Source organism: Amblyomma mixtum, chromosome 5, assembly GCF_055824585.1.
Source record: "Amblyomma mixtum isolate Tamu chromosome 5, ASM5582458v1, whole genome shotgun sequence".
NCBI lineage: Eukaryota > Metazoa > Arthropoda > Arachnida > Ixodida > Ixodidae > Amblyomma > Amblyomma mixtum.
Window position 1 is genome coordinate 123,566,619 of NC_143016.1, and position 17,113 is coordinate 123,583,731.

General features: G+C 50.4%; 1 protein-coding gene across 1 annotated transcript in view; it reads left to right on the forward strand.

Moving 5' to 3' along the window:
- Positions 1–17,111, forward strand: part of LOC149343591 (uncharacterized) — a 32,661-nt gene extending 15,550 nt beyond the window's left edge. The window contains exons 4-5 of the mRNA XM_089547026.1: positions 4,700–5,059; positions 17,043–17,111. Coding sequence (XP_089403152.1) covers positions 4,700–5,059; positions 17,043–17,111 — 429 coding nt within the window. The remainder of the gene's footprint in view (positions 1–4,699; positions 5,060–17,042) is intronic.
- The last annotated feature ends 2 nt before the right edge of the window (positions 17,112–17,113 follow it).

Sequence of the window (17,113 nt, forward strand, 5' to 3'; positions counted from 1 at the left end):
CCTGCCGATAGCGTCAGTCGCTGGGACGCAGCATTTGAGTGAGGCGGTGCGCAGTGCTCTCGTCGGTTTTTTATTGCAAGGAAAATGACGGAGTGACAGGAGCAGCGCTACTGCATCAAATTTTGCCATAAACTGGGCGACAGCCAAGTGGAAACCATTCGGAATATTCAGACGGCTTTCGGTGACGATGCTATGAGTAGCACAGAGTTTAAGCAGTGGTACAATTGATTTAAAGATGGCCGCACATCGGAGAGAGCGAGCCACGCTCCAATCGGCCATCTACATGCCGAAATGACCAGGTCATTGCCGAACTGAACGCTGTAGTGATGCGGGACCGTCGCGTGACTATCCGAGAAATTGAGGAAGAGGTGGACATGAGCAATATTTCCGTACATTCCATTATCACCGAAGATTTGGCCATGGAGAGAGTTGCGGCGAATTCGTGCCGAAGCTGCTCACGGTGGAGCAAAAGCAGCTTCGTGTTGAAGTCTCACAGGACATGCTGGATTCCGCAAAGAGTGACCCCGACTTCATCAACATCATAATAACTGGTGACGAGTCTTGGGTGTACAGGTACGACCCGGAAACCAGATCCCAGTCGTCACAGTGGAAGCATTCCACGTCACCAAGACTTCAGAAGCCCCGCCAAGTGCCCAGCAATGTGAAAGTGATGCGGACTGCTTTCTTTGACACCCTCTGTGTGGCAGACCACGAGTACGCACTCCACAGGGTCAAACAATGACCAAAGAGTGCTACAGTGATGTCCTTTGTTGCCTACGTGATGCTGAGCGGCGCAAGAACCCGGAGTTGAGGTCAACAGGAAAGTGGCGCATCCATTACGACAATGCTCCTGCACATGCCTCGCACTTGATTCAGACTTTTTTGGCGAAAAACCAGACTCCTGTAGTTCAACAGACTCCTTACTCTCCTGATATGGCCCCTGCGATTTCTGGCTGGTTCCCAAAATCAAAAGGCCATTGAAAGAAACGCAATTTCAGACAAGGAAGAACATTATGGCTGCAACGACAGCTGAGCTAAACTCCATTCCGAAAGGGGCCTTTTCGGAATACTTCCCAAAATGGCAGCACCGCTGGGAGAAGTGTGTGGAGTCCCAAGTAGACTACTTTGAAGGCGACTAGGTTTGGAACGCTCCAGTTATGCAAGTTTTTTTTCTACGGCCAAAGGTCGGATACTTTTCTAACAGACCTCGTATGTAGTTCCTGCATGCTGCTTTGGAGTCTCTTAGGATTATCAAAGACTTGTTCCTACGGTAACCTTCGGCCGCCGCTAGAGCTACGGCAGCTTCCTCCCCCTCCGTTACCGTACAGTTTCTTAATGTCGCGCTGCTAATTGGTTCCCCCATGTGGTCTACCACTGCTGCCGCGACTCGGAACTTTCTGGTCCTGTGGTCTCATGGATAGAGGGCCGCGTCTGTGTATACTGTGTTTGCCATTGTGGCTAGATTCCGCTTCACATAGTCTGCCCTGGCCTGCCTTCTAGCGGCATGGAGGTTGGGATCCATGTTTCTCGGCAGAGGGCTGATGTCCAGTGTCTGGCGGACCTCGTCTGGAATGCGGGCTGTTCTATCTACGATCCCTTCTACGTTGTGCCCTAATCTCTTTAGGAGCTTGCGGCCGGTGGCTGTCTGCTGGAGCCTGGCTATTTGCGCACTTAGCTGGGCTTCCGTTAGTTCTTCGAATGTATTGTTTAGGCCCATTTGTAGCAGCTTTTCATTTGATGTGTTTCTTGGCAGGTGGAGTGCCGTCTTGTACGCCATTCTTAGCAGCGCCTCCGTCTGTTCTTTGTCTTTCTTGGTCATGCGGTGGTATGGCAACGAGTACGTGACTCTGCTGACTATCAGGCTTCTGACGAGCTTGATCGTGTCGCTTTCTTTCATCCCGCGTCTGTTCTGTGATACCCTCTTTATCATGCGGCTTATTTGTTCTGTTGACTTCTTGAGTAGGCTAATTGTGTAGGTACATCTCCTGCTTCCTTGGATCCACATGCCCAGGATGCGTATCATGTCCCTTTCTGGTATATTTTGGCCTTCTAACTTTACTGTCAGTTCCTCCTTGGTAGGGTTGGACCCTACCCTAAGAAGTTCCGACTTTTCCGTGGAGCAGGCTAGGCCCCTTTCCCTCACGTACTCTTCTACACACGTTGCTGCTTCTTGTAGTCTCTCTTGCTTTTGTCCTAGCGAGCCTCGATTCACCCAGACCGTAATGTCGTCGGCGTACATCGCGTGCTGGATGCCATCGATCTTGCTGAGTCTTCTGGCCAGTCCGATCATTGCAATGTTGAAAAGCACTGGTGAGATTACGGATCCTTGCGGCGTGCCCTTACGTGGGGGTGGTAAAGGTGTCGCTTCGCAGGTCTCCCAATCCCACTGTCGCTGTGCGTTCTGGCAGGAAGGATCTTACGTAGTCGTGGGTTCTTCTTCCGCAGTTGATGTTGTTTAGGCCTTCCATAATGGCCTCGTGGCTAACATTGTCGAAGGCCCCTTTGATGTCCAGGGCCATGATAATGTTTTCGCCAGTTCTAGGTGCCGTGTCTATGATATCTTCCTTGATCTGCAGCAGGACGTCTTGCGTCGACAGGTTCGCCCGGAAGCCGAACATGCTGTGCGGGTACTGGTCTTCGTCCTCCAGGTATTGTTGAATTCGCCTGGTGACGATTCTCTCGTACAATTTGCCAAGGCACGACGTGAGGGAAATGGGTCTCAGGTTTTCAATCTGAAGCTTCTTGCCGGGTTTGGGTATCATAACCACGACAGCGTGCTTCCACTCCTTGGGCACCACTCCCTCTGCCCACAGCGTGTTGAGGTACGCCGTGAGCTGGTCGATCGCCTCGTCGCTGAGGTTGCGGTTCAAGGCGTTCTTGATCTTGTCGGCGCCGGCTGCTGTATTTCTTGTTGTCGCGCTTATCGCCGCCTGGACTTCCTTTCTTGTGATCGGCCTGTCCATTGCGGGATTGTCTGCTCCTTGGTACTCCCCGTTGTAGCCCTGGGGGTTGTCCTTGCCGTAGCATTTGATGCGGACTGCTTCTAGCAGTTCTTCGTCCGATCCTTCGTACTGGTAGGCCAATTTCTGAATTGCCTTGCCACTTTCTGCTTTTGTCTTGGTTGGGTCCATGAGGGCCTTGAGTATGCGCCACATCTTGGCCGTGCTGAGCGTGCCGTTCAGTGAGCTGCTGAACTGCTGCCATCCCTGCCCGGCCAGTTGCGTCGCGTACTCCTCTGCCTTCGTCGTGATTTCCGCAATCTTCTTTTTGAGTTTTCTGTTTAGCTTTTGTTTTTTCCAGCGTTTGGTGAGCCCGCGTCTTGCCTCCCATAGCCCGAGTAGCCGCCTGTCCACCTCCGGTGCTTGTTCTGTTCTATCTATTTCCTTTGTATAGAGTTCTTGTATTTGTTTCAGCTGTTGGCTCCACTCCTCTATGGAAGTGATTTCCCCTTTTAGCCGGTCGCTGTGCTTGCGGAAGGCGTCGCAGTTGGTAAGGTGGGCCGTTCCGATCTTCTTCTTTACGTTGTCTGCTTCGATTGCCGTTCTTAGAATGTAGTGGTCACTGCCAAGGTCTTCCAGCAGATTTTCACACTCGGCCTGCTTTGCTCCCTTAATAAAAGTACATATTGTTGAAGTTTTTTTTTTCATAGTAATCCGATCTTTACCCGCCGCGGTGGCTCAGTGGTAAGACGCTCGTCTACTGAGCTTTGAGTACCCTGTGTCAAACACGACCTCGGCTGCTGCGATTCGATGGAGGCGAAACGCAAAAGGTTCCCATGGGCTCGGCGATGTCAGAGCGCGTTAAAGATCGCCAGTTGATCGAAATAATTGCGCAGAGCTCCAATACCGGACCTCTTTCTTCCTTCCTTTCTTTCTTTCTTTCTTTCTTTCTTTCTTTCTTTCTTTCTTTCTTTCTTTCTTTCTTTCTTTCTTTCTTTCTTTCTTTCTTTCTTTCTTTCTTTCTTTCTTTCTTTCTTTCTTTCTTTCTTTCTTTCTTTCTTTCTTTCTTTCTTTCTTTCTTTTCTTTCTTTCTTTCTTTCTTTCTTTCTTTCTTTCTTTCTTTCTTTCTTTCTTCCTTTCTTCCTTTCTTTCTTTCTTTCTTTCTTTCTTTCTCCCTTTCTTTCTTGCTTTCCTTCTTTCTCTCTTCCTTTCTTTCTTTCTCTCTTTCCTTCCTTCTTTCTCTCTTTATTTCTTCTTCTGCCACTCCCTCTTATCCCGTCCCTTACAGCGTGGTTCGAATGTCCACCGAGATATTTGAGACAGTTACTGCCTCATTTCCTTTCCTCAAAAAAAAACAATTTTCCAGTTTTGTAGCAGTGGTAGAGATACTGAGGAAAAACAATAAATAGGGACCACAACAAAGGGGCAATGCGGCAATGCATGTGCTCGCTGACATGCAGTAACGATTACGCCCCGAAATATGGTACTGCAATGAAATGTAACTGGATTTCCGCTAAGTGGCGCCGCCCTGGTTAGCTGGCTGCCTATCCTGCCCCACTTTCACCTGACCTTGGCCTGGTCCAGGGCCTCACCCGCCCCTGGATTTACTCTCCATCACTTGAGGAAGGCTTCCGAAGCACGTGGACACCATCAGCATCACGGCCCGCTGCCGTGCTGGCCCTCCAAGCGCCTCCAAATCTCTGAAGCGGCACGGTGCCTCGCTAACCCTAACACGCCGCCCCTGCACCTCTGCAATGCAGCGTCTGACTAAGCCCTTGCAGCCGAGACCCACCGATGCCTCGCCGGCATCAGCTTCTTCCGACGCCACCGCCGCGGGGTGTACTCCAACCACGCTGACAGCCATGTCTCAACTGGCTACATTCAACGCCGCTCACGCCACCACGCACATTCCTGTCGCATTCAACGCTGTGAGCGATGCTGGGAGCTCCGGATCGACGGCCGCGTCGCATCCGGCTGCGTTCGTTACCGCCGCCAGTGCCGCCGCGCCTACTCCAGCCACATTTCCCGCTGACGCCAAGACCTGCAGCCCCGCATCCGCGTCGCATATTGCGTCTCAGGCTGACGACTCGTCGGCAGACATGGACCGCACGGCGTCCCCGGTAGACGACACTCCATCCCCGGAAATCGGCTGGAGCACCGTCGGTGCCAGCCGTAAGCCCGCCTCCGCCACCCGACCCCGCGCAGAGCTCCATCCAGCTTCCCCCTGGTACCCTCAACCCCAAGCTACCTCTCTACGACGTGCTCTCCGCAGTAATCACCGCTGCACAACTCTCCTCCAAGACCAGTGCAGACATCACCCTTCAGGCCAAGCCAGCCCAAAGCCTTGTGTTTTTAAAAACTCTCTCCTCCCACCGCCCACTTCCTTCCTTCTATCACGCAGCTTCACGGTAAGCGTACCACCATCAAAGCGTATGCCCCTAATCCTCCCATCTTCTGCCTCGGCGTCATCTATAACGTCGGTGGCCACTTCATCCCTGATGACCTTATGCATAAAATCGAATCATTCAAAACCGATATTCTTGCTGCTAACATGATGGGCACCACTCAATCGGTGCTCATAACTTTCACTGGTACCGTTATCCTCCACTTTGTGTATTTTAAACGCGTTGCCTTCCGGTGCCGTCCTCATAAACCAAAGCCTGCTACCTGCATCCGTTGTCTCGCTCTTGGACACCGCGCCCGCCGATGCCCACAGCACAGCGTTCCGGCCAAGTACCGTCGCTGTGCTGCTCCTCTACCCGCCGACACTTCCACTCATGTATGTGCCCAGCCCTGGTGCGTTCATTGCCAGGTAAACACCCATCCCTCCCTCGACCCCACTTGCCCTTTCCTCCTCGCTAAACAACGTGAGTGTGCCAAAGCTGCATACCTCCGACGCATAGCTTTGGACCGGACCACGCAAACCCACTCACTCCTCCTGTAATCATGAACCTCCATCAGCTCCGATCACGTCACCACCGGGCTCCTACGCCGCCAAAGTTAAATGATCCTCGGTGCCAGCGTCCTTCTCTTCCACTACACCACCCTCTTCATCCTTGAGTGACGAGAGCCGCTCCTTCGACCTCCGACTAGCAATGCTGGAACGCCAGCAGCGGCAGCAGCAGCGCATTTCCTATGATCTACAACAGCACATCTACGCCTTGACTGAAACCCCCCACACAACCACATCTTCTCTTACCTCCCAACTTACCAATCTAAATGAGCACCTTGCCACATTCACCGCTCCATCCTCCACCGTCCAGGTTGCCCCCTTTGGCTGATCTTGTCGAAACCACCCCACAGGAACACCACACTCGCTTGGATCAGCTAGAGACTTCGGTTTTACAGATTCTCGCCACCCTCCAAGCACAATCCAAGCAATTGGAATCCTTCACTTCTATGCTCCACTCCGTGCATGAGTCACTCACCCCCGGGCAAAAAGTAGGAACGCGTCCCGTCACGAGCTTCTACCTCTGCACCGTCATAATGGCGTTTGGCGTGGACCTCGAGATTGTGCAGTGAAACTGCTGAAATATTTGCCATAATAAGACCCTCCTTCACCAGTATCTACTCACTCGCGCCTCTCTGCCCCATTTCCTCTTTCTCCAGGAGACTCGGACGGCCCGCACTGTCCTAATCTACCGCGCCTACCATGCCACTGCGGCCATACCACTTGCGTCTGTTTATGTGCGCAGCGACGCGCTCGTTGAGCCACTTGACATACCCTCGACTCTCCTTAAAAATTTAGTTGGTGCGGTCTATTGCCACGCTTCTTTCCGCATTTCAGTCTCCCTTTTCTCTTTCTACAACCCCCCCGACATTTCCTCTTTATTGAATGCCCTGGGCGAGTTCCTTCACTCTCTTCCTTCTACCTCCCATCTCCTCTTTGGTGGGGACTTTAATGCCCCTCGCACACTCTGGGGCTATCCCAAACCCTCAAACCCGGCCGCCTCCTCCTTTGTCTGGCCCAGGAACACCACTTCACCCTTCTTAATACTCCTGGCTCCCCTACTCCAGCGAGCACTGCCTCAAAGCGCCCCACGATACCCGACCTCACTTTCTCTCGGGGTTCACTCCCCTTTCACTGGCAGGTGACAGCTGAAGCCCTTCTCAGTGACCACTTTCTCAACCATATTACCACATCTCTTCCCCACATCTCTAGGTGTCATCCGGTTATTCACACGGACTGACCCGCCTTTCGCGTTAATCTCGCCTCCGACTCCTTTCAATCTTACGACGACTGGACCTCGCGCATCTCTGCAGCGCTTCAACGCTCCTTTCGCTACCAACCACACAATGCCCAACTTTCGTTCCGGATAAATGCTGTGCGGGCCGAGATGGTCGCCCACTGCGCCTTCCTCTAGCACTCTCGTTGGAGTGCTCTTTGTGATGGCCTTGACTCCGCATTGCACTCGGGATCCGCATGGTCTCTCTTTAAATCCCTCCTGGCATTAAGCCTGCCCTTGCTCCCACTCGACCTAAAGCCCTAACTCAGGCGACTCTCTGCGATGTTTTTGATCAGCTCGCCTCTCTCTACCTCCCGCCCCCTCTGGCACCCTCCTACCCGATGTACTCTGGCGGACCTAACCCTGATCTGGACCACTGCTCTACTCCCCGAGAGCTCTAATTGGCTCTGACTGCTAATGCTACACGCTCGGCTGCCGGTAAGGATGCCATTTCATACACCACACTTCGTAACCTTCCTGAGTGCGCCAAAGAATTCATCCGTCAAACCTATAATGAGACATGGGACAGCGGCTGCCTCCTCCCTCATTTCTGATTCCAAAGACGGGAAACCTCCCTCTCTCTCTAACTTCCGCCCAATATCCCTGACGTCGTGCGTTGGTAAGACCCTTGAGCGAATGGCCCTAACTCGCCTCTCTAATGTTCTGGAGGCGAGGGAATTCTTCCCCATTTTATCATCGCCTTCTAACGCCGCGTCAGTGCAGAGGACATGTTTGTGATTCCCCAGCACACCTTTCTGTCACCTACCCACTCTCAAATACATGCACTTGTGACCGTCAATGTTCGCATGTCATTCGACGGTGTTTGCCACGATCACATCATTCAACTAGCCTCATTGGGCTGTGGCTCCCGCATGTACTTTTTCCGCTCATTCCTATCTAAACGTGTGGTTCGCTCTCGCGTAGACACTCATCTGTCCGACCCACACCACCTCACCCGTGGCACTCCTCAATTTGCTGTTCTCTTTCCTACCCTTTTCAATCACGCTATGGCCCCTCTAGTCTTCCAGCTAGCTGAAATTCCCGACCTGCATCATATATTTTATACCGATGACATCACTCTCTGGTGTTTGCCTGGCTCTCCCGGTCACATACTGGACACCTTGCAACGTGGCCTAGATCTCATCTACTCTTTTCTCACCCCCGCTGGCCTCTCTCCTGCTCCTGAACAGTCTGAGCTTCTCCTTCTCAACCGTTCCTCCTACCAGCGCTCACACAACCACTTCGTCTTTCTCCACCTTTCTGTCTCTCCCATTCCTGTCCTCACGCAGTGCAAAGTTCTTGGCTTCCCTTTGCATGCGGCCAAGAATGTACAAGCCCTCCACCGCACTGTCACAACCTGTCACTCGGTAACTCACCTCCTGCGGCGCGTAGTAACTCGACGCTCAGGTCTCCACGAGGCTCATGCGTGTCGAGTGTCCCACGCGCTGGCACTCTACAAGGTCTTGTACTTTGCACCCTTCGCTGCCTTCACTCAGACTCAACTTAACGCTCTCTAGACTGCCCTTGTGGGCCTCTAAAAGACATCTCTCAACCTCCCTATCACTACCTCTACCGCTAAGCTCTTTGCCACAGGCCTCTTCCATCCTCTACGTTCTCTTCTCACTCTCTATCGTGACTCGCACCTGACCCGGCTTTCCCTTACCCGTCAGGGTCAGTGGTTATTGACTCAAGCGGGTATCTGACCCATTCCAATCGCCGCATTTACCTCTCCTATTCCCACCCCGGCTCCCAATCTTCATATCTTCTCCCTCCTGACCAACATGTCCCACGTCCTGCGCGCGAGCCGTCGTCATGCGGCCGCGCAGCACCTCTTTGACACCCAGGGTGTAGTCCACACGAATGCCTCCATCGTGGCTCCTCGCGGTTCCTGCGGCTTTGCCCTGTACAATGCCCACCTCGATGCTCCTGAAACCTACACCAGCGGGCCGTATCTACACCCTCCAGACGCACTGCCCTCGAGGTCCTCGCCATTGAGCATGCCCTCCAGTCATTTGCCCGCCTTCCCTCTCTCCAAGAGTACACAGTCTATTCGGACTCAGACTCCGACTATACACCACATACAGAAACGCACCTAACCCCTTCTCTCCAACAGGATGTCGAACGAGAGGTCCCTGCAATGCAGCTTTCCGTCGTTTTCCTCTTCTGGGTCCCTGGGCATTCAGGGACTGACGGCAATGAGCTGGCCCATGAGCTCGCCCGCGACACACTTTTCCGGGCACCGTTGATCCCCTGGCCCAAGCCCTCGGAGGACGGTGGGAGACACCCTTGACCGCACCATAACAGAGGTCTACCTCTGGCTCCGCCTCGACAAACGCCTTTACCCTCCCCCTCATCTATCACTCAGGGTGCCGGAGGCTCGCTTTCTTCGGCACATCCAAATGAATGTAGTCATCACCTCGTTCCGCCTCTTCCTCTATCGCTATCGATCGTACTCTACCTGTACCAATTGCCCCTGTATCTATGCGGACCTGGCCTATTGCCTCTTCTATTGGACGACTACTGCAGTCGAGTTCTTACTCCCCATCTTCTCTATCCATCACTACCTGGCTCTAGTGGCTTGTCGCTGAAGGGGATGAAGAACAGCGTCTTCTGGTCGCCCAGGCGGTCGACATGCTCGGCCGGTAAATTATGGTCGAATAAAGGCCTTCTATTACTACTGCAATTAAATTATTTTGTTTATTTGGCGAGTCGCTTAATTAGTTCTGCACACACAAAAATAAATGTTAATCGCTATTGGCAGGACTGGATCTTGATTTCTCTCACGGGCGTCTCATATATGCCTCACACTGTCGCTCTTCGGCTTGTTAGTGTCTGAGACGAGAGGCTTGTCCTAGTTGGCGTTCTTTCTGAGAACACTTTGGCGACGGCATACGGGGAGCATTCACAGCAATCCGCCACGGCTACATCGGCTGCAGGTGGATGGGGGAAAGTGGGGGGGGGGGAGGTGAAGGTGTGTGATGATGCATTAGTACGTGAGTGCACTTATGTGCGCCCACCATGCACTTGCGCATGCTGAGGCAAACGCACACACGCACACGCGCCCACACACAAACAAAAGCCACCACGGTGGCTCAGTGGTTACGGTGCTCAACTGCTGACCCGAAAGACGCGAGTTCGATCCCGACCGCCGCGGTTGCATTTCGATAAAGGCGAAATGCTAGTGGCCCGTGTAATGTGCGATGTCAGTGAGCGCTAAGAGCCCCAGGTGGTCGAAATTCTCCGGTGCCCTCCACTACGCCGTCCCTCGTAGCCAGAGTCGCTTTGGAACGTTAACCACCATTCAGCTAAACTGGACGCACGCACGCACGCACACGCACACGCAAACACACACAGACGCAAACAGGCACACACACACACATGTCAGTGCATTTTTTGGACAGGAGGTTATACTGCTAATGCAGTAAAGAACTTGCATACTCTAACCCCGAGTGGGATTCAAGCCAATGGCTATGTAACAAAAAGCTCCGTAGCAAAAAGAACCTTCCTGACCCTCCTCGTGCCTTATTAACAAAGTCGAATACAGGGATCTCGGCGTACGGCCTCAAATCACCATCACTCGCTTATTCTGCACTGAATTCTGCACGCATATTAAAATGCCAAAAGACGCACATGTTCAGAAAGGGCAGCCTGTTAGGGGACAACTTCCGCAGCATACACCTACTGCGCTAAAATGCAGTGTTCTCTGAACAGTGATCTCGTTTAACGCGGCAGTAATGCGTGTGTGTCCATCATGCGGCTTTACCAGGCGGATTTCCGAGGTTTTTCGTAACAAAGAGAAATCTCATATTGTAAAGCGTGATCTGAGTGTACTTTTTAAGAGTCTTGGGAAGTATGCCCCAAACCAACATAGGAGTACAACACAACACAAATGATTTCATAGTTACATAGTTTCTCGTTGTTTGTACAAGCAGTGATTCACTGATCTCGGCACAAATGTCCCCTTGGCGCGAAGGCACGTCTTAACGCGTAAGGTCGCCGCCATTTGAAGTCTAAAAATGTTTTCGTGGCCTATTTAACCTACATCCGTTGAACTCGCTTTAATACACCGGTGCCAAGAAAGCCTAGGTAAGGCGGCAGGTATACGGATAAGGGAAGTATACTGACCGATCAGAACCTTTATCATCCGCCTTCTGGGGAAACGTTACAGGTGTTCTAAGGAAGAGTGAAGAGGGAGGAAACCGAATACGGCAGCACTAAAGTTCGTCATGACGATGTCTAGAAAAAGATGAGCATTTATTCGCCTCATAAGCACTGCTGAAAGGTGTGTTGCGGTTATGAAAAATAAAAACCCTGAAACAAGTGCCTGGATAAAAAATTGGAAGGGACACTTTAGCTCCGCCTTAAGGATATGACGCGATAGCATTAATAAGTCAATGCCCATATATGCAGATTTGACCATCATTAGCCTGCTACGCCTACTGCTGGGCAAAGGCCTCTCCCAGATTTGTCCAATTAACCGTAATCAGCTGCGGCCATCCTACCCCCGCGAAACTTATTTGTATCCACCCACCTAACATTCTTCCACCCCCTGCTACACTTGCCTTCTCGTGGAAACCATTCCGTAACTCTCAAGGATCATGGGTTATCTTGTCTTCGCTTACATGCCCTGCCAATGCCCATTTCTTCCTCCTTGATTTCGACTACAATATCATTAACCCTCGTTGTTCCTGGCTCTCTGACCTCTTCCTGTCTCCTATCTGCACATCCACGATACTTGTTCTTATGGCTCACTGCGTGCTTCTCAATTTAACTTGAGCCCCTTTCGTCATTCAGCATGTTTCTGCTCCACAGGTGAGTACCGGTATCATACAGCTGTTATGTACTTTTATTTTTAGGGATATTAGTCAGCTGCCATTCATGATCTTAGAGAACCTGCCAAATGTGCTCCATCCCATTCTTATTCAAGTTATTTCGTAGTCGTGGTTTGGATTTGCGCTCACTAGCTGCCCCAAGTTCAAGTGTTTTTCTTCAGTTATGTGAAAATTAGTAGCCGGCGCCATAGCCAGGCACCATCATTTCCTTTTATGTTCATGTCAATAAAAAAAAACATGGCTTATTCTCTGCTTGCACTACGCAATACCTATACTGTATGTAAAGGCGTTGTGATTATCCGTCTTCTGTCGTAGAGGCCGCTTCCTGATTCTTGCGCCGAAGTGCGCGGAGGAGCAGTCAGCTGAAGGCTCTCGGCGCACCTATTTGAGTTAGGCTTGCAGTTCGTATTTCTCTTTGGAGATGCCCATGACGCGGGTGGTCAACGACATTACAACCGATCTTTTGTGGTGAACCGGAAGATTGTACCTGAAGTCCAGGGGCAGGCCTCTGTGCGTTCGTTTCCAGTGTACGGGGGAGGAGAGACCACCACCTCTGAACTCTGTCCAGTAGCTGAGTACGAACTGTTCGAGTAATGTCCAGCGCGAGCAGCACAACCGTCTCGCGTTGCTCGACGTTCAGACACCACTCAAAGCCGTTGAATGGTCTGATATGTACGACAGGACGGAAGCCGAGAGCCATCGAAACCAAGGAGCACTTGAGGTTTTTTTTTTATTTGTAGTTTTTCACCAACGGGAGATTAATAAAAGCAGAGAAAAAGAACAACATGCCCCCGGTGGGATCCGAATCCACGACATCCGAATTTCGTGTCCGGTGCTCTACTACTCGCGGTAATACAGTTCGTACTACGTACACCTTTATGGACGAGGGTGGCGCTGGTGAACATTCTCAAGGTTCAGTTACACTACACATAAATACCCCCTCATCCCCCCCCCCCCCCCCGAAGGAGAAGGTTACACAGCCGTCCTCGTAGCTCAGTTGGAAGAGCACCGGCCGCGAAATTCAGAGGTCGTAGGTTCGAATCCTGTCGGCTGCACGTGGTTGTTGTTTCTTCTGTTTCTATAATTTCTGAGCGTCGAAAAACTACTGGTTAAGAAAAAAACATCCTCAATGCCCCTTGGTTTCGATGGCTGTTGGCTTCCGTCTTGTATTTTATAACGAGCAACTGTTTTTTCTTTACTTATATGCCTGATATGTACGAGTGCGTCTTTAAATGTAGTTCTTTAAAGTTTATGCCCTTTCTACTTTCAGTAAACTTCATAGGCGATTTATAAAGCAAACAGAGTACATCAAGGACAGCAGCCAAATATAGAAAAGCATCGCCTTTGGGTGAAACATTAATTTTGTGCCTGGAAGTAAGACTTTCATTTGCTGTAGTGCCGTATAAGCGTAAAACATAGTAGCAAAGGGAACTTCAGTGGCTTGCTTAGCGCCCGTAATACAGTAGCCAGAAGGATATTTATATTCATGTGGATACTTATACTCTCCTATTTTAGCGGATCCACCTCCTTCTAAATCACTGCCCTCGTTTTTGTGCGCTGTGGTGTATATTTATATTCGCAAGGACCCGAGTGGGATTTGCTACTACGGGCGATCGCTTTTCCCTCTCCATTAGAGCCACGCTCATAATTCATTTTTTATTGATTCAAGCTCAAGCGCTAATACCTGTAGTGGTTCAGAACGATCCTAATGTTTGCGCAGAAAACGAAAGGACAGTTCGAGTGCCAGAAAGCATTGCCTTAATGAATAGTAGCCATCTTTCGACGAACTGTGCTAATGTATTGGAAAACAAACTGAACGATCCAGCGACAGCGCAAAACAGTTGAAACGTTGGTCCATGTGCCAACGACACAAAACATTTTAAAGAGAGCGAAGTCTGAGAACCGTCACGAATGGACATCAGGCACGCGATCACACAGCTTCAAAGCATTGTGAAAATAAAATTGCACTGAAAAAGCACAACACATGCACACGGCATTCAGAAACTACTCGCTTGCCATTCTGTAAGGTAACATTCATTGTGATATAACGTGATCCCTTACTCACTTAAATACCGCTGTCTTTAAGCAGTGATTGCACTAAACAAGTGTACTTTGCCCGATGAAAACTGCCCTCGCCGTAGCAGTTCCGCGTATAAGATATATGAGTGTACCTTTTCTGAGACAGGGTGGCCAAAAATGGTTGCGTTATTGGCAGCTATTCTATTGTGTTTTCATTCCTGTTTCACAGAGTCGACATTTTCCAATACACTCATGATATACGTCGTGAAAGGGATAGATACATGAGGATCTAGCGTAGCTGTGCTCTACGTGGGGAAGAACGTCAGCGAATTGAGTTGACATGTTCGGGATTGGCGAGTGCCTGCGACACTATGGGCTTGTTCGGGCCACAGCAGGTTCGACGGCAATTTCGCCCGCTACTTGCTTCAGGGCGTGTATTTCACGAGACCACACATCGGATTCGTGCTGAGGTGCAATTCATTGCCTGAATACGGGCTCAAAGAAGTTGAACTTTGTCAGAAGTTTCACTCGAATATAAACTGGATTTTTTCGGTTAGAAGAAACGTCGATCTGCTGCAAAAGCTGTAAGAGTATTCATGCCAGGTAGTTACTATGAGTGGATACGGAATCAGTGAACCTTACGACGGTTATAAAGTGTGTCAACGGCGCCATACAATCAGAAACGGCGCCATACTCGCCCACGTCCCCCCAGGAGAAAGCTACCCGAAGCAGGAAAAGAGCAAAATATGCCTTCGGAGGTCGCTGAGCATGTCTTGTAGCAAGATCACAGGCAACGCGGCGAAAGCAGCCATGACAGCGTGTGCAGCTCTGAACAATACATTCATTTCCCATTTCAACAATCACTCAGACAGTTCCTTCATTTTGCTTCACCGACGCGTTGACATCCTTTTGGGATCGCGGCCCGTAGATTACACTCCACGAAAGGAATGTTTTACTACGCGTACTCCATGACCACACCTAATTACTTCGTCTTCGTTGTCCGTCGTGGCCCGCCAGTGTAACCTTCGTTCTCGAAGAACTGGTTTGCATTTTTTTTATTCTTTGTATATGTTTGGTCCCGAGTGTGGCAACTCTCTTTCTCCTGCTCCACTTCCAGCGTCATTAGCTTCCAAGAAAATCCGCTAGTTTTTCAGCTGCGACCGACTTCTAGGTGACCACATTTCTAGGACGCAGACCACCTCCGGGATTGAGGTTAGATTCTGTATCGAGTAAACTTAGGGCGATGGGAAAGCTTTTCCTCTTTACTTTCATTCAGCTGGAAGTCTCTGCGTCATGCAGTGCCCCATCATATTCTTCAGAAACTCGACGCATGCACGAGTTGGCAGATAAACGGGAGGGGTAATCGCCTCGCCATCCACCTTCCATAAATCCGCCCTTTCCTGCGGAGTAGCGCCTGCAGTATTAATAAAGCCGCCAGAGGCAACGTGGCCCCTCAGTCACACTTGCGGCTGTCTCATGGATGCAGCCGAGGCGGAGCATTATGTTATGAACTCTGTACGTGTGCAGGGGCCAGAGTGGAAACGTGTGGTAATCAGAGAGATGACTAGCGCTCTCGGAAAGCTGCATGACTTGAAATGCGCTGCTAGACAACTTTCTCGTGCCCGTAACAACACATTTCGTCTGACCATAACTCATTCATAGCAACTCCGCCAGAACAGAAACAAAATTGACATGCACTCACGCATGGCAGCAGCATTCGCAGTGGCTCTAATCATTGGTAAATTACCAGGTTCAGCAGGTAGCGCTTACCATCCGCTTACCAAGGGTGGAATCGGCAATTATTTTGCAAGATATTTATTCATTTTTCGATTGCAAAATGAAGAAGATATAAAGGGAGTTGCTGATATTTTGCGTTATCAATCTTTGGTACTTTTAATGTGTGTCCGTTCGGCAAACTAATATTGAGCGCTCGCATGTCCTTTTTTGCGACAAAAGTAGTACTATCTGGGGTCTAATGTGTCGAACTGACATGGGGGCTATCAGGGGTACTGTAGTACAGGATTCCAGACAAACATAGGCCAGCTGGAGTTCCTCATTATGCTCTCATATCGCATAGCACACGCGCGTTTATGCATTTCGCCGCCATCGATGTGCGGCCTCCGTGACCAGGAGCGAACCCGCGACCTTGGGATCAGCAGCCCGCACCACAGCCACTGAGACATAGTGAGGGCTCATATTTAGAACCTGCTGTCTGAGGCAATGATTGCGTCCGCAAGTAAATACTGCATAACGGGACTGGGTCGTTGCACCTACGTTTTACATACTTATGGTGCATGATGGAATCAAAGGAAAGTCGTTATCACTCGGTGGTCATTATCACTCGGGGGATGCACTCGATCTTTTTCCACCCTCTGAAGGGGTCAGGTGCGGGGTTCGATACTTAGTGCCGCCGGGTAGCCACCGATGATGCAATGGGTACAAGCTTTCCCCTGTCTGGTGCTCGGCTTTTGCAGGCTGAAATGCTCGGGAAATGCATCTTTGACCCCACCTTGATTATTCGCTACCACACAGACAGAAAGACGGCGCAGTACCATCATGTTGTTTGGTCACTGTAAAGTTTCGCAAGCCTTCTCTGTGAATAAAAAAGAACTAATAGTTTTGAATACAGAGACGTGTAGATGGTCCAGAATGCGATGAACTTGGGAAGCATAATCCGCGTTTAGGATGATAGTTTCCATTTCATGCTTTTCCAATTGTTCTCTCCTTTTGTTGCATGCCATTTCCTGATAGTTGTGTGTGTTTATTGTGCTTTGTGTTGGTTCGCTAATGATTTTACGCTCTACATTTGCAGTATTTACACTTCCCATTATTTTAAATAGCTTCATGGCTTCCTAATAATTTTGCTTCATCGGCATTCGATCAGCTGATCAGGCGGTTCTCGCGCATGGCTTTCTGCTGGCGGCGGAGGCTTCACTCGACAACACGCAAAGACACACGTCGCCATTTACGCCTAATTGAACTCAAACTGCTTCCGCAGAAAAAGTGACTACTGGTGTTAAATGCAGTCCCTGGTGGGAGCCAAAACCTTTGGCATCTGCTCGCAGTTCCTGCTGCCGGCAGAATTCAGCGAGTGAAT